At 37.3% G+C, this 24,622-nt stretch overlaps 1 protein-coding gene and 1 pseudogene across 1 annotated transcript in view; one reads left to right on the top strand and one right to left on the bottom strand.

The window, feature by feature from the left end:
* The window catches only part of SPINK5 (serine peptidase inhibitor, Kazal type 5), a 74,975-nt gene that overhangs the window by 32,253 nt on the left and 18,100 nt on the right, over positions 1 to 24,622 (bottom strand). Inside the window, exons 5-15 of the mRNA XM_029941205.1 lie at positions 18,153 to 18,280; positions 15,825 to 15,888; positions 14,622 to 14,749; positions 13,168 to 13,234; positions 9,661 to 9,788; positions 8,236 to 8,323; positions 6,478 to 6,605; positions 5,173 to 5,254; positions 3,668 to 3,795; positions 2,088 to 2,169; positions 1,631 to 1,758 (exon numbers count right to left, since the gene is read on the bottom strand). Coding sequence (XP_029797065.1) covers positions 1,631 to 1,758; positions 2,088 to 2,169; positions 3,668 to 3,795; positions 5,173 to 5,254; positions 6,478 to 6,605; positions 8,236 to 8,323; positions 9,661 to 9,788; positions 13,168 to 13,234; positions 14,622 to 14,749; positions 15,825 to 15,888; positions 18,153 to 18,280 — 1,151 coding nt within the window. The remainder of the gene's footprint in view (positions 1 to 1,630; positions 1,759 to 2,087; positions 2,170 to 3,667; positions 3,796 to 5,172; positions 5,255 to 6,477; positions 6,606 to 8,235; positions 8,324 to 9,660; positions 9,789 to 13,167; positions 13,235 to 14,621; positions 14,750 to 15,824; positions 15,889 to 18,152; positions 18,281 to 24,622) is intronic.
* Positions 22,541 to 22,676, top strand: LOC115295137 (annotated as a pseudogene).

The raw sequence follows: 24,622 nt of genomic DNA, 5'->3' as shown, positions 1-24,622 counted from the left end.
AGTTTTAATTTTAAAATGTAACATGTTTTAAATTGTATATAAAACTTAGATTGTGTTTCAATCAACATAAGACTTGTTTCCATTGATCAAATGGAAACCTTGTTAAAAGGTGAGAAGGCTGTTTTCATTTGGTATGAACGTGTGCAAGAAAAGACTATGGAGGGAAGAACAACGCTCAAAAAAGCCAACAGATTTTGCTAACATATCCATAATATATGAGGCAATAAATAAAACTTTTTTTCTTTTTGATAAGGTATTTTTATAGGGCTTGGAGAAAAGTACTAAAATAGCTTTGAAACTGTGAGATGTCTCATTGTTTTATATGAAAACTGACCCAAATTTTACCATGAGTCTAAGTTGACTACAATATTTAAGAAGCATTATTTTTCCATCCTAGGAAATCATCAGAGGAAGCCGCAGAGCTGACCACTAGGTGGCAGAATTCCTTCCTCGACTGAAAGACTGATGTGGAGATAGAAACAGACTGAAACAAGTTTAAATCCAGGCAGATATAATTACTAGAAGTTGATAATGACATTGCTAAATGGTCTTCTATCTATACCATACAGTGGAAAACATCATTTTCTTCATTTTTTTTTTCTGCACTGATATTTCTATCTTTCCCAATTTCTCTGGGCCTTTGTCATCTGTAACTTGAGATAATATAAGAGAGATCTATTTCATGTTTGTCATAAAGATCAAATGAGATTAGGCAGCAAAGCTTTTACCAAATATTTGCTGATGATACACAGTCAATAAATGTTGGTTTAATGATTATATGGCCCTCATCCTGACCTGCACCTGAGAGACTCTTAATGCTTCCGTGCCCAACCAGCGTGGGACAAATACTGTTCTCTCCCAGGGAACACGGAACGACTGAGTGCTTTCAGAGAGTCTGGGTTTACAGAAACTCAAGTGGAGTGTTTCTTGGGACAAAGATCAAAAACCTTAAGGAATATCATAGACTCTTGTTTTTGAGGATACAGCATGTCATTTATTCTACTGTTATACTTTAGTCCCCTGTAAACGAGGATCTGACTTCCACCATTCCTAGAGCAGGCGTCACCTATTTCAACTATTACAAAGTTCACTTTGTGCTGTGCTCAAATCCGTGTCCCTATAGTTCTCATCCATTTGAACTCTACTTCTTAAGATCACACAAATGAGTAAGAAGAAAGGTAGTAAACTGTTACAAACACTCTCCACACTCTCCTAAAACCTGCTATGCACCATAACGATATTTTATATGTAATCTCATCCATTTATTTCAGCTGATAATCTTCCAAATAACTAAAAAGCGATGAGTGTGGTTGCCACACTGTATTCTCTTCTCCGAATAAAAGACCTTGAGTTCTCTCTAAAATATCCTAAAAGAAATTATTAAGCATCTCTTTATATCACAATAATCATCATCTGAAAGCTCTCCACTTGCTTTTTGATTTTGTATTTTAATGTGTGTGTGTGTGTGTGTGTGTGTGTGTGTATGCTTAGTTCATTTAAACTGTGACACCCCAAAATGACTGTTATGCTGAAGAGGAAAATGCATTTCTCACAATTGATTATTCACAACTGCTTGGAACCTTCCCTGGGTTCCTTCCCTGCCCCACCAGCCGTCCTGAGCTTCACTTACAAGAGGGCCTCACACATGAAGCAGGTGTTGCCATGTACTTTCCCATCTGGGCCCTGGATGGGGTCGTTCTCTCTGGTGCAGAGAAGCTGTCCATTCCTCCTTAGTTTGCGGTATTCGCTGCATAATTCCTGTGAAATTGAGGAAGGAAGTTCGAGGTATTGAACACAGGTTGGATGAGACTGGAAAAACAGCTGCAGTTTAGACTTTTTTTTCTCAAATGGGGATCAGCAAGTGGCTTATTTTGAATAGTTCTCAGAAGACATGACTATTTTTAAAGGATAACAGTGATAAACACTTAACATAGAAATAGTCCTATAAGCACCATGTGTATGCTGCCATATAAACAAACACAAACTGTACAAGCGTCCCCTACAGCTCCGGGGGTTGTGGGCTCCCTGCGTGCCGTCCATGGAACCCGGGCTCACACGCCTCTGACTTCTGGAAAAGTTTTCCTCACCTCAAAGGAAGTTGCGTTCTCAGATTGTCCCTTATTTCTTGACTCACTTTCCTTCTTTTTCTTTTCTTCTTCTTCTGCTTGACTAAAAGAGAATGATTAAAAAAGAGATCAGTAAGGATCACAGAATGTCCAGATTGAAAGTGATCTTGAACACCATTTACTTATTGTAGTTAACATTTAGTAAATTCTTACTATATGCCTAGCCTGGTGCTCATACCATGAAATCTTCTCATCTGCATGTTGTAAAACTTCTGTTATAACCCAATATACAGATGAGAAAACTGACAGAATGGATCACATCCCCAAAGACACAGAACTGACAAGTGTACAATTCAGATGTAAGCTCTAATTCAGAGACAGTTTTTAATCTTCCAGTACTCATAATTTCCAATACTCAGTATGTCTGATTACAATCTAGCTTTCCTTTAAGCTGTCAGTAAATTCTTGACTTACATTGTCCTTGAAACCCCACATAGGTCATTCTACCCCTGAGGTCCTCAAACTGTTAGGAAGTTGCTCTTGGCATTGAGCTGGACCCCTTCCAGAGATTCTACTCATTGCTCCCACTTTCGTTCACAGAGAAAGCCTACAGTGTTGATTCCACATTTAAACCCAAAAGCTGCTTGGGTATTTCAAGACCATAACTCTCCCCTTGCTATGTATGTCACACCTTAACAGTCAGTCCTCAAAGGACGTGGTTCATAGTCATTTCCTCTAAATATGTTTTTGCTTTTCTGCTGAAGTGGTGCTCTCTCAAAAAAATACAAAGTTAATCTGGACTCACAACATTTTCTAGAATTCCTTCCATAACAATTGTGTAGTGAAGAGAGAGATGGTAAACATATCAATTTACAGCTATACTAATTATGCTTAGTGCTAAGAAGGAAAGTCCTGGCCACCACAAAGGAACAGCTGAGGGTTAGGGACATGGAGCAGGCTGCACCATGGCTGTTTGAGCTGACAAGACACATGGGAGGGGTCACTGTGCCAGATGTTCACCTTTCCTATTCCAGGTCATTCTCTCAGGTCTCATATCAGGTCTGGTATGTTTGCTTTGTGATTTGCTGTATGATTTCAGATGACTTCATATCCAGCTCTGTGGGGTGAGATCCTTGTTTTATATCCTGTATGCTTACACAGTGATCACTTCAACCAGTGATTGATATGCAGGAATTATTCTTTGGAGTTAGTTAGGAGTGGCGTCACCATGATGGCAACATAGGTGGTTCCTAACTTCCTACCCCCTCATTAGAACAACTGACCTCTATTCAAGAACATGATGTGACTGAGAGGACCCTATGACACAGGGGTGAGGCTGCAGCACCGGCTGGACCTCAGAGACCAAGGCTGATCGAGTTAAAAGGGTGAGAGAAGGAGCTACATGTGGACCTTTCTCTCAGGACAAAGCAGGACTTATTCTTTGATAATGATGACATTGTGCAAAAACGCCACTGACGAAAAACAAAACACAACTTTAAATATAAGAAGTAAAATACAACAAAGCTAGCATTTAAAAATTTTACAAATGAAGCAGAAAGGACAAAACTCTCCCTCATGTTCCCAGCTGCAGTGCTACTCACAAGAACACCTCACACATGGAGCAGGTGTTGCCATGGATTTTCCCATCTGGGCCCTGGATGGGGTCGCTCTCTCTGGTGCAGGGGAGTCGTCCATTCCTCACAAGCTTGCGGTATTCACTGCACAGCTCCTGCCAAGACAGAGAAAGCACGTTGTGGATACTTTTATGCTGATTCAAAGCAGAAGACTGGAATGTCTACAGTGGCAGAAACTAATGTTATGTTTCTTTGATGCCAGGATTTAGTTGTGTTTCTCTCAAATGTAAAATTCAGTTCAGCAAACAAAACTCTTCATTTGCTAAGAGATGGGAATGAGTAAAACATAATAGGATGTCAAAATATAATAAAAGAGGGGGGCAAGTAAACTCCATTATAATCTAAACAGAATAAAGTAAGTGCAAACATGTAGGTACAAGAAAATCTGAGAATGCAGAGGTTGAGGCCATGAGATCTGATTGTGAAAACCAGGAGAGATGTCAAAGAAAAGGAACAATCTGAGTGAGACTGAAGAGCAAAGAGGATTTTCATGGGTAAGAAGAGGACTGGTGAATATGCATACTAGATTGTTAAAATAAAGTGAGAAATAAAGTCGGAAACTCCAGGGGCATGCAGCAGAACACGGACTTCTAAATGAAGGTAAAAAGCCAAATAAGAATAAAGATAAGGAGGTTGAGGTGTATCCTGCAGTTAATGGTGAGCCATTTGTGGGCTTTAAGCAGATTAATATTTTGAAACTTTAGACGTGTTAGGGAGGACAGTTGGGTAAAAGAAAGACTAAAACCTAGAGGGAGAAGCAGGAGACTTTCATCATCTAAACAACAGATGATAGGGTGCTTAGGTGGCTCTATCACTTGAGGGTCCAACTCTTGATTTTGGCTCAGGTCATGATCCCAGGGTGGTGGGATTGAGCCCTGCATCAGGTTCCGTGCTGAGTATGAAGCTTACTTGGAATTCTCTCTCTCCCTCTCTCTGCCTCTCCACCACTTGTGTACTCTCTCTCAAACACACACACACACACACACACACACACACACACACACACACACAACCCCCCCAAAACAATAGGAGATAATAACTTATAATAACTTGTTTTGCTCTGGAAACAAATATTATAACATTTCAGGGGTAAAAATCAGGCTTTCTGTGTGCAGAATGAAGGTCTTTTGATCCCAACTCAGATGTGAAATTCCAAAAACTCACCGGTAGAATATATACATGTAGAGGCTCTGGAAAGTGGTTTATCAAAGCTAGCACAGCCTGCACCAGTGAGACCAGAACTAGAACTCATTTTTTTCAGACTTCAAATAACTTATTTTTTTTTGTACAGGGTGCGTCTCTGAAGTAGCAAGAATGGATCAAGCACCCATAGCATTCATCTCAATGTCATCTCTGGAAAAAAGGGCTAAGATTTCCCGGGAATTTTTGCTGGATGATATTCTACCCTTTAGACTCTGAAATATGTTCAAATTATAGTGCCGAGTAGGACCCATTGTGTGGATTCTACTCACTGCATATGAGGGTGCATTCCCAGATTCTCTTTTTCTTCTTGCTGCTTCTTTAGCCTTTTCCTTTTCCTTAGTTTCTGCTTGGCTGAATGAGAGAGAGAAAACAAGAAGAATCTGTAGGACCAACTACAGGCAATTATTTGTCCACATTCTGGCATTACTAATTTCTCCTCCCTCCTTAGGAAGAGCAATTTTATCCTTTTTTCACTAAACCAACGAGAAGCAACAAAATAGTCTCCAGTATGGTAAGATACCATAACTTCTTCACAGTTTTTGCTTAACATTGAAAGAAATGTAGTGATTGTGGATCTGGAAAACTTGCTTTCTGTAAATTACCTTTCTTGCCTGGGGTCAGAAAAGAAATGTCATCAATGTCCACCAAGGAGTTATCCTGGAGGCTGGAAGTGGCCTTTACAAGCACATCATCTGGTTCCCTTGTTTCACAGAGAGGTGGTGAGGCAAGGAGGGTCTTGGCTGTCCTCTTAGGACAGGACTACAACTAAACAACTTCTCTCCTAAGTCTGTGTATCACATCGTGCACACCCTAGCTTTATTAATTCACCTTACACGTATTGCTGACTCACGGCTGTTATCGAAAAACAAAATACAAGGTAGATAGAAAAAGGCCAATAATTTTCATACACTGATAAACCAAATGAGCTTACATGTGCTTTGCACAATGGAATTGCATGGTATGTACAGTTAACTGTTTGTATCTCAACTACACATGGCTGTCAATAAAACAACAGTTAATAGATTTGAAATGTAAATCAACTACTTAATCTGACCTCAATCAAATAAACTGGGAGCAGTTCCAAATTTTGAAAGCAAACTGCCAGTTCAATTCTAACTTACTGAACAATGTCACATTATGTACAGTAATATTTAATTTCATAAGGGTTTGTGGTTGTTCCATGGGCAGCATTAACTCTAATAATCAATTTCTGCTTTAAGTGTTCATTTTGGGCCCTAACTTCTCCAGAAGATGAGATACCTAAAACTTGTACAACAGGTTCACATATGATGCCTCAGCAGTGGGCAGGATTTGATATTTGCACAAGCTCATAGCTGTCAGGATGTCCCAATGGTAAGAGAATGAGTATCGGGGAAACTGACATATTGGAATAAATAGCTCCCAGCTTTATCGCTAACATTCTGAATGTAAGTGTTCAACTTATTCAACTCCTTTCCCTATTTTGAGCCACAGCTTCTCCATCTATGAAAGTGGCTTGTTCTATTAGACCATCTCATCCCTAAGGTCCCTTCTCTCTTTGGCGTTCTTTAGACATTTTGACATTCTATACTCACTAGAAGGCTTGACACATGGAACACAGGTTTCCATGCATCTTCCCATCGGGACCACGAATAGGGTCATTTTCTCTGGTACAGAAAAGTATTCCATTCTTTGCATGGTGCTGATATTCACTGCAGAGTTTCTAAATAATGAAAATGAGACACTTTAGATAATGGTTCTCTATTCTGTTTATAAATTTTAGATGCTGTTAATGAAAGACCTCAGAAGAAAAGGAACTTGGGATAAAAAAGAAAACTTTTAGGATTTAGGATCATCTCTAAATTTTATGATATTTCTCTCTGTATAGTATTTACCCATGTAAATATTCAACAAATGTACTGAAAACATATAAATATAAATGTGAAGTAGTCTGTTATCACTCCAGTGGATAAAATAAGGAACTGCAGTACAAGGGATATGATGCAGTGCAAGCCCAAAGGGAAGAATGATTCACGGAAGTACAGAGAAGAATTTATACCTGAGTTATGTATCTTTAAGATGTGTCCAGGAAAACAATGTGGCAAAAAGGCCCCCAAGAGGAATCATGGCGTGTGAACAAAGACAGAAAGGCATAAAAGACCATGTTATCTTGGGATAATGTATTATTGCCAAAAAAAAAAAAATTAGCTGGACAAAAAGAGGAAGGTTTGGGGAGTGGTCAAAAGGAGATCTTAAAGATAAGTCAAAATCAGATGACTGAACTTTAAAGGGAATTTGGACTTTATTCTCAGGAAATTGAAAAATGATACATATTTATAGAAAAAGAGGAATATAATGAAATGTTAGTTTTAGAAAGACCAGCCAGCCGAAGTAAGGAAGAAGGGAAGAAAGGAAAGAAGGGAACGAAAGAAGAGAAAGAAGAAGGAAGAAACTGGAAATGAAATATAAAAGGATAGTTTTGATTTGAGAACTAAAATTTAAGGATTTCAGGAAAGAAAGCAGTTGAAAGTGAGGCCTAAACAAAAAGATGGAGTTCCATGAAGTCAGAAGGGGACTAACGAGGTAGGCTGTTTTATGAAACTGTAAACTGTACACTAGAGAAGGTGCGCTAACTCGCTGTAAGAAACAAGTTAAATAGGGTTTCTTCATGGAGTGAAATTGCCCAAATGTCCTTTAGGACACCTTCAAATGTTGGCTTTTCAAAATGCCAGTGGGTCATGCCCATATTTCTGAAAACAATGTGGAAGATGAAATGAATCTTGAGAATTGAAAACAATGTGTTTTCCCATGAAAACAATGTGGAAGATGAAATGAATCTTGAGAATTGAAGGAGATGTTGGCTAGCAGCACAGAGACTGGGCAGGATGCTAATGGAGAGGAAACCTATTAGATATATGAACTAATTCGGTAGCAGGAGGAAGAAAGACAGATGCCTAGTTAAGAGATGTTTAGAAAGGAGTATGTGGTATGATTTTAAAGGGAGCATACTAAAATGTTGTATTGAAGACCTCCAAAACAACTACCACACACATCAAACTTTGAATTCAGATAATGCCTCAATATTTTACCTTCATTTAGGAACTACTCTACTAATATGACTTGATTAATTTTATCCAAATAGAGCTAAAAATTAGAATGTTATAATTATTCTTCTAAATCTTGTGAACTAATTACTATAAGTCACTTTCCAGAAGATCCACCAGTAATGGAGGAAAAATGAACCAACATTGAAAATGCATTCTAGAGTAAAATGTACACACACACACACACACACACACACACACACACACACCCTGCAAAAGTCATAAGTAAGTTGATCAAACTAATCATACCTCAACTTCTCTCTTAACTTTAACTTTTTCTTCAGCCTTCCTCAGGTTTTCATGTGCTTTATTTTTTTCATCTGAAAAACGCCGCTTGCTGGAGAAAAGAAAATCAAAATAAAGACATGAGTATAGATGCTTCAAATCCTCATGTTACAAAATAGTCATTTAGGCACAGGTGGGAAAAAAGCCACATATTTGTGAGTTCTAATACAAACATTTCCCATCATCTTAAAGTACCTAGAGTGACATTTTCACTCTTTCCTCTCAAAATCCTTTTATTTTTGCCTTCATGTATCCACTGAGTGATCGTTTTTTACATAACTTCTTTCTTTTAAATCCCCTTAGCTTAAATTCTACCTTCTTTGAGAAGACATCCCACATCTCAAAGCAGAAATGAGTTGTATGTCTGTCATTGTATTTTCATACCTGAATATTCTCTTATGGGGTAGTTCTCACTTTGTCCTGAAAGGTGTGTGTTGCGGGGGGAGGCAGTGCTTATTTGTACAATTCAACTTTAAGCTTTTTGACAGCAGGGATCTTCACTCACACATTCATTCAACATCTGGCCAGTAACAATTTTTTTGTCAAGTGTTGGCCAGGCCTTTGGGCATACAGTACAGTAGCATACAAAACAGACACATACCCTGTGTTCTTGGATTTTAGAGCCCAGTAGAAAAGACTAACAGTCAACAAATAGTCATAGGAATAATTACACAATTACTAGCTGTGATAATTGTTAATGAAATAAAATTAAGAGTTATAAGGATTGATTTGAATTAGGAATTTCAAGAGATCTTATCCAAAAAAGGATAATCTTGAAGTGCAGTCCACAGAGGAGAATACACTAACTGGCTAAGACTAAGACAGACTTGCTGGAGGACAGCATAAAGGAAAGAGCTTGGAGAGATCAAGGATCTGAATGAGCGACAAGATCTTGCCTGAGACATCTCCATAAATGCCGTAATTTACATGTTGTGGGATTTGCCCTTCCCCAAGGTCAGATGCCCGAGATAAAAAGATAAAGTTAATCCCATTCACATATGAACCTGAAGTTTTTGTGGGTGCCAACATCTGTTCTGTCACAATGGGATAATAACTGAAGGAAAACTGTCAAAGTCTTGGTACCTGCTTTTACCCTCATTCTATATTATGACTAGCTCATAAAAAGGCTTAAAAGGCTGTGGGAGGAAATATTAAGAAGTATTTTGTAATACAGTCTTCTAAGTGGAAAATCAAATCCATTTGTACTCAGAAACAGATATACATCATGAGGTTCTATTTACTAGGTGATATCATGTTTTACAGAGGACAGAAAACTGCTCAGAAATTCTCAACCACAAAGCTGTACATCAACATTGTGCTTACTCCCCGTGCCAATCAACCTCCACCTCACGCGCCCACTCGCTCCAAAGAAACTGCATCGATACTCACAATATTTCAGCACACAGGGCACATTTGTTGCCATGCATCCTGCCATCAGGGCCACGAATCGGGTCACTCTCTCGTGTGCAGTAAAGTCTTCCATTCCTCACTTGGGTTTCAAATTCCTTGCATAAGTCCTTCAAAGAGATAAGTAATGACACTTAGCACTTTTCTACTCTTTAACACAGAAAATGTACACCATTGATTTATAGTCACAGATGGTCAAGTGTAGATGTGGTAAACATATAACATATTAATGAAGATTAATAAGAAATAGTAACTATGTCATGACATTACTTAGTGCCTGTATCTACTATGTGGTTTATTAAAAGGTAAAAGAGTCTTTTAAAGAATAAGGCTGAGCATATATTTCCTAAAATTAGATAGCTCTTGTTAACTTCCAAGTCTATGAAAAAAGGATGATAAAAAATAAATTATCTCTTAACAAATCCCAACAAAGACATAACAAAATGCAGCTGCCAAGACAAAAGAAAAAAGTTGTCACTATACAGAACAGAGAATCTGTGAGATGTGACGCTTAAACACTATTTAATACGGACCAAATCAAGAACAATCCAATGTGGATTGCAAGGAAGTATGGTGGCATCTAATGACACTACATTTACTTTCATTTGTTCTCTCTGGGAATCTGTGGCCTCCTTTACTGATGTTCATTTTTATGTGCTCTGCTTCCTTTATTGCTGTCTATTTCTAATATGGTAGATAGCTCAGAAGGAGTGAATCTAATTTTCTGTCACTCCCCTCTGTAGAGAGGTAAAACATCAAGACTAATACTTATTTAGAAAACCTTAAAAGGCTCTGACTTCCCCAAACGATCCAAGTAAGGTTTGCACTCAGATTTCCCCACGCTTTGGTTCGGTGGTTTCAGGTTTTTCTCTGTTTGGAAAAATCCTACTATTTGATGAAGGCTAAACTTTATACCTATGTCTATATTTGTATCTATACCTACCCCAAATTGCCTAGACTTAGGGATCTCTGTCAATAAACATGTTTCATGATGGCATATATTACTGCATAATCTACAAGAAATGCTTCTCTCAGACTTTTTCAATTGTGTGACCCTCATGTTCCCATTTCAGCCAAGAAAACATGCACGTAAAGAATGTGGTTTGAAGTCTGAAGACCTGAGCAGCTAGACTGCCTCTAACTCTCTGGGAGATCGCAGCCAAGTGTCATCACTTTAGAGACTTCAATGTCACCACCTACATAATGAGGACTTTGGAATACATGCTCTTTTTTTCTAGATCTAGTATTCTTAATTAAAAAAAAAAAAAGAACTCCTATTTCATTAGGACACTTTTAAAAAGGATCCTAATTGACTCCTAATAAGATATTTGTTTTGGAGGAGCAATGGGTGTGCTCCAAACTTCCTGGTTGTAACAATCTAGGAATAAAGACACAGAAGACAATCACCTGATAATCATAGCATGGTAACAAAATTACTGCTCAATGGTTCCCATAAGAGAAACAATGATCATTTCAGTTTATAAGTTGTGATTCATCCAAGGAGATTCTGAAGAAACACTTTTGTGAGCAAACCACTGACAGGTTAATTATGGCACAGTTATTGAGCCATCATCATAAAGCAGTCCCATTCAATACAATCATGTCCCGTGACCTCACCAAAACAATGACCCCAGCTACAGAGAGAAGAGGGAAAAATAGCCAAGACAGAATGAAAGACAATGGATAAGATCTGTGTTTATGAAGTAATAAAAATGCTCAATATTACAAGATGACTTAAAGTTTCTGACTGAAGCTTAACCACCAAAAGAAGTGCTTTTCAAATCTCAGTGAGTATTCACCAAATTACTGACAACTCTGAAGGCTCCACTTTTCTTCATTTAAACTCTGAACACTCTGTTTAGGGTGGAAAATATGCATCATTGGATGACCCTGGACCCTGGACCCAGGACTATCCTTAGGAAAACATCTGCCCATCATCCACAAAAATAGTATACTTGTTATGACACCACTCCCAAACTGATAAGGGACCCCAAATGTGGGGCGAAAAGAATTCACCCAAAGCAGAACAAAAGAGATAAAAGTTTATTGCATACATCGTAAGGATGTGGGGGCAGGAGAGCAGAGGAGAGGCTGTGTGCCGCAAGGCAGTGGGGACTGTATTTACAGGTGGAAGGTGAAGAAGTTTGGGAATGTTTGGAATTTTCGTTTTTTGGTACCCATGTCTGGTTGTAACTAGCCCACTTGTTAGTTAGGACTTGTGGGCATTTTGAGGTGGGTCGCCCCAGGGGCCTCTCTGGCTAATGTGGGCCCTTTGGCTTTGATCAAGTTTCCATTGCTCAAGCCTATTGCCAAAGAAGCCTCTAAACTTGTATTGGCACGAAAAGGTACAGAGTGCGGAATCACATTCCAAGAAGAACGTAAAATTGAGATCATTTATCCAACCTTCTTAATTTGGAACAAAGAAATTGAGGTCCAGACAGAAGAGATGGCTTGGTCAGTTTCACAGAGCTGGAGCGTAACAGAACTATGGCTGAAACTTAGGTGCTCTGGCTTCTCAACAAAGCACGAGTCATTTAGCAACGTAACTACTGTCACTGCCATTGGCAGTATGGTTGGATAACTGTGATGATTTAGGAAATCCAAGCTGTATGATCTACAATGCTTATTCAATTACCAAACGAATAATTTTTATATGCTAGGTTAAGTAATTAAATCATACAATAATTTGAAAAAAGGGTACTTCAAAAGCCACAGTCTCAGAGTGCCTACGTGGATTCATCAGTCAGTTAAGCACCTGACTCTTGATTTCAGCTAAAGATCTCACAGTTTGTGGGATTGAGCTCCACACTGGGCTCTGCACTGACAGTATGGAGCCTGCTTGGGATTCTCTCTCTTTCCCGCTCTGCTCCTCCCCTGCTCATGTTCTTTCTTAAAATAAATAAACTTAAAATAAAATAAAATAAAACCCTATAATCTCAATATTGATGTTATTTTTGTTTAAACAAAAGCAAGACTTTTATAAACATAGGCCTCACTGAATGTGATAACCATAATGGAAAATGAATAACTCCAGTTTGTATCAGTGGGATCATATATAAAATACACCAGTGATACACGTTTAAAAAACTCCAGAATCATTTACAAGTTATTCCTGTCTAATTTATATTTATCTTACATTAAAAAAATTATTCAAAGCAAAGTTAATCTATACTAAACAGAGAGAAGTCTGGGGGAAAACTAAGCAGAATTTAATGGGCATATTTTCTGACTTACATTCTTTCTCTCTTTTTTTTTAATCAAGGAGGGAAATTGCATATTTTGAGCTTTAGGTGGGAAATGCTGTTTTAAAATAGAATCTGATGATTAATATTACCAGAAATAGTGAACTTGGAGAAGTTTGAAATTAAGGGAAACAATTTATTGTAAAAATTAAGGACAGAGACATTATTGAATTACCTCAAAGTGTCACACCTAAGTTTGTTAATATTTTGGCCATTAAGAACCAAATTACGTTTGTGAGTAATTTACCTTTTCAGCACTTCGTCGAATTCTGGTTTCACCTTCTTTCTTGGCATTTTCTTGAGCTTCTTTTAAGCTGTTAAGAAAGAAAACAGTTGGTCAGTTTATGGCTCAATCATATTTTCAGTGTCCTGTGCTAAGCAAACTTTCATATCCTTCTCCATAAAACTGGTTACAGGAGACAAGCTTTTCCCTGTCTTGAATGAGCCAGAAAATTGCCAAAGATAAGGAAAGGTGTGAAACTGACTCACTTACGGTCAAATAGAAGCTTTGTTCTGTAAAAGTAGATGGGTGTGACTCCTTGATTGACAAACAGAAGATTGTCAGGAAAATTCCCTTTAATAGGCAGAACTAAGAGCTTTAATACAATGCTGTGACAAGAGTGAAACCAAACGGAGCATTTGAAGTATTGCCATCCACACCCTTATGTAAACCTTGTCTATACCTTGTGAAGTATTTGTTTGCCTTCAGGTAAAAGCACCTCTGTTAAAAAAAAAAAAAAGTGACATCAAACTGAGATTCTAAGTCCTCCCATATCTATTACCTACTTGCACTCTCACCCTGGAGATGGGCATTATTAGTTCCACAGAGGAAGACACCAAGAGTTAGGGAGGTCAAATTCTCTTTTTTACCTAGTGTATGAAAAACAGAAAGTCACAGAACTGGGGCAGGTTGGAACACTAAAAGCACACGCCTCCTAGATAAGAAAGTGGAAATTAGGCTTATTTCCTGTCTGGAAACCAGTCATAATTACTGCTTTGTAAACCTGATAGGACGTGCCCTTAAATTCTATAACAGCACACTGTAATTTTCAAAGGCAGGTGTGAAGTTTATTAATTGGTTGAATCTCTTCCTGTCCTGATTTTAAAGGTCTGTGGAGGCAAATGGAGCATTTTAAAGCTCCACTTCTTCATATCTCAGCCTAAGTACTCACAGCAATGCTAGACACTCAGAGAAAGACAGCCCAATTCTTCCCTTTCATAAAGCTTCACCTTTTATATTAATAATGAATTTGGTCATATGACATTATTGTTATCATTATTATTTTAAAGTAGACTGTTACTTTTTAGTAAGAGTCTCTATGCATATCCAAATGAAACAATGCATGTCAAATGACTGACCTAGATTATTCCATATGCAATTGCTTTCTAAATTTTAAAATACTGTGCCTTGTAAAACACTATGCATTGTCCTGTTGTTATAATTAAGCAAATTAAGAGTACTGAATATAATAACAAACATAATCATCTCCTCCACTCCTTTTAAGAAACTCTTGTAGATGATATGAATTAAAAAGAAAAGAAGCCACTCTGAGAGCAAGGACTATTTCACCTTCTGAAGACAAATAATTGTATGCTTCATGCAAAGGATTGTATCCCTCTGTGGAGTGGTCTCAAGACAGCAACCAAATGCATCTTCAACAAGTCCACCCACGTGGCCTGCTTGGGGATGATGGTACTTACAAAAGCTCAGCACACATCGCACACTTATTGCCATGTGTTTTTCCATCAGGGCCAAGGACTGGATCATTCTCCCTCGTGCATCCAAGTCTTCCATCCTTCACATAAGGCCGAAAAGCACTACATACATCCTGAAGAACAGGGAAAGGAAGCTGACAGTCACCATCCTGACTGTAATGCCTTCCATACTGTTTTCAGAATTTTTATTATTCTCAGTGCTTCTCTGCCCAATGCACACTAGCCACCTGGAGCAACGCAGATGCCTGGAGGTAGCTTAGTAAGTACTGCATTAATCATGTGGTTTAGTATGGCGCCCATTTGCCTCTTCATTTATTATTAAACACAGATTTCCTAGTATGTGCTAGAACTAAGGTAGAACAGTCCTTGCACTTAACTTGCTCACATCTACTGGGGGATACAAAGAGACACTTAAAATACGATGTGTGGAGAAGCGCCTGGATGGCTCACTTGGTTAAGTGTCCAACTTCAGCTCAGGTCACATCTCACCAATTCATGGGTTGGAGCCCCTCATAGGGCTCTGCACTGCCAATGTGAAGCCTGCTTGGGATTCTCTCTCCCTCTCTCTGCCTCTTCCCAACTTGTGCTTTCTCTCTCTTTCAAAATAAATAAATAAATATATATATATGATGTGCTAAATGTCCTGATGGGTGTTCTAGGAACATAGAAAGGGCACCAAACCATGACTTAGGCAAGACAAATGTGACATGTCTGAGATACTTATTTCTTTCTCCTATCATCACAAGTGCACAGAATTTTAGCACAGAAAAAAGCTATTTAATACAAATCTCACTTTTAGATATGGAAACACTGGTATAGTGTGAGTAAGTAATTTGTCCAGGATCTCCTGACAGCAAGTGACAGTGCTAGGGCTTCAATTCAGATTAAGTGACTGATTCGTAATGCTGTTTCTACACAAATGTAGTTTCCTTTTGACTGACTGGTTGACTGAATGATTTCTTTCTCTTTTTCACAGAAAGCAGAAAGACAGCTGAAAGGTCTAACTACCAAAGTAGCCCACTCCAGTTTCAGGAACTCTCAGTTACTTTTCATCTAAACAAGCCGTGTTTAAACGGGCAGGAATTGTTTCCTTCCTAACACCCCACCCAAGAAGGAAGAGGAGAGCTTCTTCTTTCTCTCTGAAGTCAGTCTCCCAAGATTTCCCACCATCTTGACACTTGTCCTCACCTGCTCTGGATTACTGGTCTCACATTCCCCTTCGCTTTTTATGCCAACTTGGGACTTGGTTTTGCTGGAATTGAAAGTTAGCAGACACAGAAGTTTAGCATCACAGAATGTCTTACCATTCAAAAATAACTTATTTTCATTGTATTACGATTCCCTTTTACCCTTGAAAACAGATGTCACACTGCATTCTCTTCTTCACTTACTCTTTCTAATGAGAGCCTGTGTTTATAACTTGGAGTCAAAGAAATAGAATCACATTGGAGGGCTAATAAGATTCAGACCTGAAAATATGATTTCCAGAATTTTCCTTCCTGTGTATAGAGGGGATCCATATCAGAAGAGAGGGGAAAAGCACACCTTGTAACTAGATACGCCCCCCCAAAACTATGGTACTGTCAATGATGTTTTTTTTTTAAATATACAAATTCAAGTTTATAGGATGTAACTTGATACTATAGTATTCTTTGTTTGGTTTATGCTGACTAATATTTTAATTGTCATGGAAAGTACCTAAAGTTCTAAGAATTTTATTCAGTCTAATAGCCCTTAAAGCATCTCTGGAAACAGAACCATAAATGTAAAATACATTTTCTCCTTCATAAAAAGAAAAAAACCCACAGGATTGGTATAACAATAAAAAACCAGTATAATGAGAAAAATGAAGTCATTAAGAGCAGTAAGAAAAAAGTTATATCAAAAGATATCCAAGAGAAAGAAAATAAATTGAATCCCAATGTTTTTGCAGTCTCCTAGTAAACAGAGCTAAGACGGAAACACAATGAACAGTATAGCTCTCACTGTAAACTAAAAAAATATACCAGAAATCAAGGGAGAGAAATTTACCCCTAAAACAGAGAGTTAAAGAATCTATCACAAGATCCCCCAGATAAAGCACAGTAGTCATGAAATGTTCAGTGTGCTCAGAATAGTGTTACAAAATACATATCTAACAAAGCATGTCTGTTCTCTCTACGTCTATTTGTGTTTTCCATTTATGTTGGCCACCGGTGAGAGTTGAAGGCATAATTTCAGAGTGCATCTCTGGGGACGACTGGGTTGCTCAGTTGGTTAAGTGTCCAGCTTTGGCTCAGGTCATGACCTCCTAGTTCACGGGCTCAAGACCTGAGTCGGGCTCTGTGCTGACAGCTCAGAGCCTGGAGCCTGTTTCAGACTCTGTGTCTCCCTCTCTCTCTGCCCCTCCCCTGCTCACACTGTCTCTGTCTCTCAAAAATAAATAACATTAAAAAAAAAAACCAGAGTGCATCTTTGAAAATGCAGTAATGTGAGGGACCAGAGTGATGTAATTCAGTTGTATTTTGTTAAAGATACTTAGTACAAGGGAAGGTAAAGCTTGCAGACCTTGAAGACTGAGTATTTATCGTATCCTTCACTAGCCCCAAGCACTGGTTGTTATCATTTTTGCAAAAAACTGAAGAGTAGACAATTCAAGAGTGGGAGCACAAGCCAGAACCTGAAAAGCAGGTATGCCAGTTGACTGAAGACAACTGATAACCAAACGTAGCACTGAGGGTGGAGAAAGATTTAAGTGTGACAACATATTGGACAGTGAGACGCTTTAGCTATGTGACAAAGGTTGAATAAATGGAAAGAAGTTCAATTTTATAAGTTCCAAATAATCTACTCTAATATTATAAATTACTGAGCACTTAATAAAAAAAGACTTTGATGATTAAATATTCTCTGTGAAAAAAAGATACACTCCTAGACAAATAGAAATAGATAGGTGTCTGTATGTATGTGTATGTGTATGTATGTGTATATACATACATGTGTGCTTATATGTGCATGTATGTAGATGTATATATTTAGATATATCAGATATCTACTTCACAGAGACACTGATAACTATTGATAAGATGCATACAAAAGTGCTTTGTAAAGTATAAAGTGTGACACAACATATTTTTTCCCTTAAGGATATAGTAAAAGGAGGGGCGCCTGGGTAGCTCAGTTGGTTAAGCATCCTACTTCAGCTCAGGTCATGATCTCACAGTTTGTGGGTTTGAGCCCTGAGTGGGGCTCTGTGTGGACAGCTCAGAGCTTGGAGCCTGTGTGGGATTCTGTCTCTCTGTCTTTCTGTCTCTCTCTCTCTCCCCTTACCCCACTTGTTTTCTCTCTCTCTCAGAAATTAATAAACATTAAAAAATGTTTTAAATAAAAAAAGAATATAGTAAAAGGAGTGGTCCTAATAATTTATGGATGGCTAACTCCCAGGAAATGAATTGATTTTAAAGACCCTAAGAAAAAAATGTGTCCTGTAGTTAGAGAGAGCATGCGTTAGGGAGAAAGCCTGCTGTGGATACTCACGTGTTCTCAGCACACAGCATACATCTGTTACTGTATGTTTTCCCATCGGTGCCACAAACAGCTACATAATCCCGAGTACAGATAAAATCCCCATTTTTTTCTCCTTTCATGAAATCATCGCAATTCAACTGCAAGAGACAATTATCAAGAAACATCAAAATACAAGACATAAAATATTCCTTAGGTACATGTAAGTGAATATTTTAAACCCACAACAATCTAATTATACCAGAGAACAAAAAGGTTTAGGGGACTACAGTACACTAAAAAAAGTCATGGATGATAAAACATGGTCCAAAAACAGAGATATAGTTAGATTTCAGGAGACAGAATTTCTTTGTAATTTCAGTAGGCCAAGTCACCTCTCTGAAATTTAGTATACTGCTTGCCTGTCAAATCCCGCCTGCCTTCTCTACAGAGTAGTAATGAGGCCCAGTAGATAAAGGATATGAAGACTTTCTGTGAACTATAAGCTACAATAAAGTTTTTATTATTACAGATTAGGACAGTGATCAGGAGCCAGATTGCTGGGTTCATGATTCTAACTCTGCCACATACTGGCTGTGTGATTTGGGAGTTACTTAACCTCTCTGGGCTTTAGTGTTCTTACTTGTAAAATGTGTACAATATTACTAACCTCTCAGGATTACAAAGAAGTTCCCATATATGAATACACGCATAGCGCTTAGAATAGTGCATGGCTTATCATAACCGCTGACTGTTGCTGTTTTGTTGTTATTTTAAACCTTTTCCCCACAGACAATCAAGCCAATAAGACTAAGAAATTTGGGCATTGGAAGAAATGCCCAAATCTCAGCTCTAGTAATATGATATGTACTTAGGGACATACCTGTGCAGGAGGAAAGCAAATGCTCGAGGTGATGATACCTGGAGACCAGCGTTTGAATATCAGACCTGCCACCCACTCACTTCACCTCTTTGAACCTCACTCTCCTCCTTGCCTGACAAATGGAACTTCACACCCTATCCACATTACAGAGTTGTGCTGAGGATCAAATGAATACTTGAGAAACTTTATTTGGCAACACTATTGTGACATGAGCTAATTAAAGAAGACCTCAAGTTAATGTGCATTTAATTTCTATCTAAAAGAAAATAATAACATGGAGTATCTTTTTATATAATCACATGGCAAAATAAATTTTTGATGTTACTGTCATGACAAAAATATTTAAAATATAAATGTGGAAAACTTAGAATACATAGACCTGTGACCTAATATGTCACACAATAGAAAGAATAAAAGTACAATGGATACAATTATATAAATGGATTTGTGAACCAAAAAGTGACATTGAGGACTTTGGAAAGACAATTAAAAAGGAAAAAAATGTAAAATAGTAAAGAAAAGCTATGGAACATACTCAACTGTTCATGTCATATGTTTAGGAAGAAGTTAAAATAGAGTGAAAACATGGTAAATCATGGATATCTGTGTTATTTCACTTGTTTGGTTGTTCATTAGTTCTTTGAAATCCATTACATGTTTACTAGGTTCTGGGCTTCTACCAGACTAAGATACCACCATAGCAAAATGAAAGAAAGAGAAAAAAAAGAAAGAAAGAAAGTAAGAAAGAGGAAGGAAGGAAGGAAGATAGAAAAAGAAAGAAAGAAAAAAGAAAAGAAATAGAATACATGCTCTAAGGAATTTATATCCTGATGAGAAGACAAAGACCATAAATATGATCATTTTAAATTATAATAAATGCTAAGAAAAATAAACTGAACAATACCTAGCATGGTGGCTAGTTTAAATACAGTGTCAAGAATGGTCTCTCTGTAAAGGTAGCACTTGAGGTGAGACAGGATTAAAGAGAAGCCAGCCACTGAAGATCTGAGGGAAGAATATTCCAGGCACAGAGAAACTACAACTGCAAAGGGTTTGTGAGAGGAACTAGATTGTCCTGTTTAAGAGGCACAAAGAAGTGTGGCTGAAGTCGAAGGCAAAAGCAGGACAGCTGCTGGTTTTCTCTCGAAGGTCTGGAGAAATGACAGAAGCATGGGTGATAGGGATTGACTTTATTAACTTGGGACAATCACTGTGATTCCCCTTCACCAGCAAAAGCCACAGCATCAGACTAGGTCACAGGTGCTGGCAGGGTGATGACAGGGCAGATCAAAAGTCCAGCTGTGAGGTGATGAGAACAGGTGCACGTAGTTACTACTCCGCCTCCTCCCTCTCCCAACTCCAAGGGCTGGTAGATCACAACCTACAGAGAACACCTCTTCCTAACACTAACAGATTCTGAGAGCTTACAGATGGATTCCTAACCTGTGGAGTGGGAACAAATTGGAGGAGTTACACTGGTTCCAGAACATTCTGATCTAGGCTTCATCCCTTTTCTTATCCTTACACTCAATAGGAGAGGCAGAGACTGAAGCGTGGCCTTGAATGCCATCTCATTCACTGTAGCAGAAAAAATAACTAAATCTGTTATGGAATCTTCGAGTAAATATATTTGTATATGTGAGGAGCAAATCAACGTGAAAGAAATATGATGATGTGAGCAATATTCGGTATCAGTTGAAGCAGAATTCTTGGAATGCATAGAAAAATAGTTTGTTGAGTATAACTATACTTTAGAGAGATAAGAGAAAATATTTGCAATATAAAACAAGAAAAAAGTTATAATGGAAAAAACTGGAAGTTTTAGATAAGGAAATATTTAAATGAAAATAAATAAAACAATATAAAGAATAAAAGAAGGATAGGTACAAATACCTAATGAATTTGTGAACCAGATAATCAGATCAACAAACTCATAAAAGACAATGATAAAGGAAAACAAATTTAAAATAGAAAATTTAAAGAACCTGGTGAATAGAATTAGAAGTCCCCAAAAGGGGGAAAACATATATAGAAAAAAATACTTGAAGAAACAGGGAACATTTCTAGAATGAATGAAAACTGAAAAAACCAGAGAAAGAGAAATAGCCATAGCAACTCAAAGATAGCATCTGGTCAATAACAAATTGAGGAGGTTTAGGGAATTTTAAGAACAATCAGACTAGCCTGACATATGTTAGGGGATAAAATACACTACTGACAATAAACAAAGATGTTAGCAATAGTGATAAATAATTGTAAATATGGATATTTGGCTTAGGGTAGTCATAATAAGAACAAAGATAGATATGTGATCTTTAACTCATCATCACAGAAAAGCTGGAAAGAAGAAACTATTTTTAAAATATGTTTTTATATGTCTGATAACTGAAAATATAAAATATTAGAAGAACCAAGTCCTATTAAAACAGAAATTACAAACTGTAAGTGGGCTAAACACACAAATTAAAATATAGTTTGTGATAGGATTTTAAAAATCAGGATCAAATCAGGTATGGACGGTTAGAGAATAGTTAAAATTAAAAACCACACAGATATTAAAACAATAGGATAAGAAAAGATATAAGGTAAAAATGAATAAGAAGAGAGCAGATGCAGTAATATTAATACTAAAAATATAGAATTCAGTCCAAAAATGCATCACAAGTGACAAAGAAGGACACCATATCAAGTAAAAGGAAAAACAGAACATGAAGATATAGTAATCATTGAGAATTCATTCAGTTAATTATACAGGCTTTAACTATGTCAAACTCTAACCATCAGAATGTGATAGAATTAGATAAACGAGGGGATGCCTGGGTGGCTCAGTCGGTTGAACATTCGACTCTTGATTTCGGCTCAGGTCATGTCACAGATCATGAGATCGCAGCCTGCATTGGGCTCTGGGCTGACAGCATGAAGCCTGCTTAGGATTTTCTCCCTCACTCTCTCTCTCTCTGTCTCTGTCTCTCTCAAAAATAAATAAACTTAAAGAATTAGATAGGGGCGCCTGGGCGGCTCAGTCAGTTTAGTGACTTCAGCTCGGGTCATGATCTCACTGTTCATGGGAACAAGCCCCGCATTGGCCTCTGTGTTGACAGCTTGGAACCTGGAGTCTGCTGTAGATTCTGTGTCTCCCTCTCTCTCTGCCCTTCCCTGCCCACCCTCTGTCAGTCTCTCTCAAAAGTAAATAAATATTTTTATTTTAATTTAAAAAATGAATTAGATAAGTCAGTAGCTGGAGTTACAGATTTAAGCGTGCACTTCTCAGAAACTGAAAGATCAAGAGGAAAAAGTTAAGATGCAGAAACCATTAGATTTTGATAGAAAACTACATCCATGACACAGCAAGTAAACATTTTTTCCCCAAGCAATAAGAAACATTTATAAAAGTGGAATATTTATTAGGTCACTAAGAAAGTCTTGGGAAATTTCAAGGGATCAGTGTCATATGGTCTATGTTCTCTGACCAAAATTTGATAAAATCAAAGTTAACTTAAAATAGGTAAATGTTGCATATTTAAAAATCAAATAAAAAATCGCTTCTCAGCCTTTTGGCTAAGATCGAGTGTAGTATCTGTTCTTATCAGTTTAAAATTCAAATAATGCAAAATAACTTTGCAAGGGAGGAAAATTAAGGAATGTTTGGCAAAGAATGACAAATAGAAACACTCGAAGTACAAATCTTGAGATAGGTAATCATTAATATCTTTAAATACCCTTGTCATAGAATTTTAAAAGTTAAAATTTTAAAAACTAGGTATTGTGCAATCCATTATAAAATGTGCAAGAGAGCAAGCATATAGAAACAAGAATGAGTGACACAAATAACACAATTGAGATTAACAAAAAAGCTGATATGGTAGATTTCTAGTATAATTGACAAGAAAAGAAGATGGAAATAAAAAATACAAGCAATAATCATTGAAAATAACTGTGCAAATGTTGAGATATACATATAATAAAAGCATATTAGGAGTATCCATATGCTAAAACATCTGAAAACCAAAATGGAGATATGGCTAAAAGAAAAATGTAAAACACCCTCCATTATTTAAAAAAAAAAGTTGAACAGACCATTAAGCATTAATCCAGCTGATATATTGGTCTGAGATATTTCCTCCCCCAAATGCTACAATCTTAATAGCCTTAAAATCTATTTTTTCTAAAGTTTTAAGTTAAAAGAAAAACTTATACTGAAAAGTAATAATTTATAAGTTATTCCAAAAATTGAGAAAGTATGTAAACTGAAAAACAATTTTAGACAGTTTTACTGAGGTTTTCCTTAACATAAAATTCATGAATTTTAAGTGTACAATCCAATGATTTGGGGTTAATTTATAATTTTATAACTATCACCATAACTCAGTTTTAGAATATGTCTGTCACCCCAAGAGTTTCTTTCCCCTGTGACCATTTATAGTTAAATCCCAGTTCCCTAGGGAACAACACAGTTTTCTGACTATAAATTTACCTTTACCTTTCATTCATATGTCTTATGAATGGAATCATAAATATGCAATTGTTTGATTCTGGCTTTCAGTTTGCCTAATGTTTTTGATGTTCATCTATGTCATCACAATATCAGTAATACTTTCTTCTTGTTTCAGAGTAATATTTCATTACATAAATGTAGCTCATTTTGTTTATCTATCACCAGTGGACTTTCAGACACCTAGATCATTTCTAGTTTAGGATCATTAAAAAGAATGCTGTTAGAATATCCACATGCATGGCTTTGTATAGACATATGTTTTCACACCAGTGGGGCAGATTCCTAGGATCAAGCTTGCTAGGTCATATGGTATAATGATGTTTCACCTAAGAAACTGACAAATTCTTTTCCAGGGTAGTTGCACTCTTCCCCACCCTCCCCTTGGAGGGCTAGAGGCAGATAGAGGGGGAGGGAGAGAGAATCTTAAGTAGGCTCCACACCCAGCATGGAGCTCAACTTGGGGCTCTATCCCACGACCCTGAGATCGTGACCTGAGCCGAAATCATGAGTCAGATGCCACTCAGGTGCTCCCAGTGTAGCTGCACTCGACTACTCTCCCCAGAAATCTCTAAGTGTTCCAGTTTCTCTATAACCTTAAAAACATTTTTTTTAGTCTTTATGATTATAGCCATTCTAGTGTGTATGTAATGGCATTTCATTATGTTTTAATGTACATTCCCTACATAATAACAATGTAAAACATCTTTTTAAGTGTGCACTAGCCATTAAGACAGTAACAGCTGTCTTTAATTGAATTGTCTTCTTATAGTTGAGATGTAAGAGGTCCTTATATATCATAGATAGAAATCTTTTACCCAATATATGAATATTTTCTCCCAGTCCATATTTGCTTTTCTTTTGTTTCAAGGATTTCATTTAAAGCCCAAATGTTTGTATAGGCATATTTTGGAGACATTGAAGGTTTGGTTCCAAACCACCACAATAAAGCAAATACTGTAATAAGGCAAGTCAAATAAATATTTTGGTTTTCCAGTGCCTGCAAAATTTATGTTTATACTATGCTGTAGACTTTTAAGTGTGCAATAGCATTATGTCTAAAAAACACAATCTACATACCTTAATTAAAAGATACTTTTTTTGTTTTGCTAAAAAATGCTAATCATC

This window comes from Suricata suricatta, chromosome 6 (genome assembly GCF_006229205.1).
Source record: "Suricata suricatta isolate VVHF042 chromosome 6, meerkat_22Aug2017_6uvM2_HiC, whole genome shotgun sequence".
Lineage (NCBI taxonomy): Eukaryota > Metazoa > Chordata > Mammalia > Carnivora > Herpestidae > Suricata > Suricata suricatta.
The sequence above is the reverse complement of the archived record's forward strand: the minus strand, read 5'-3'. Positions and strand labels throughout refer to the sequence as shown.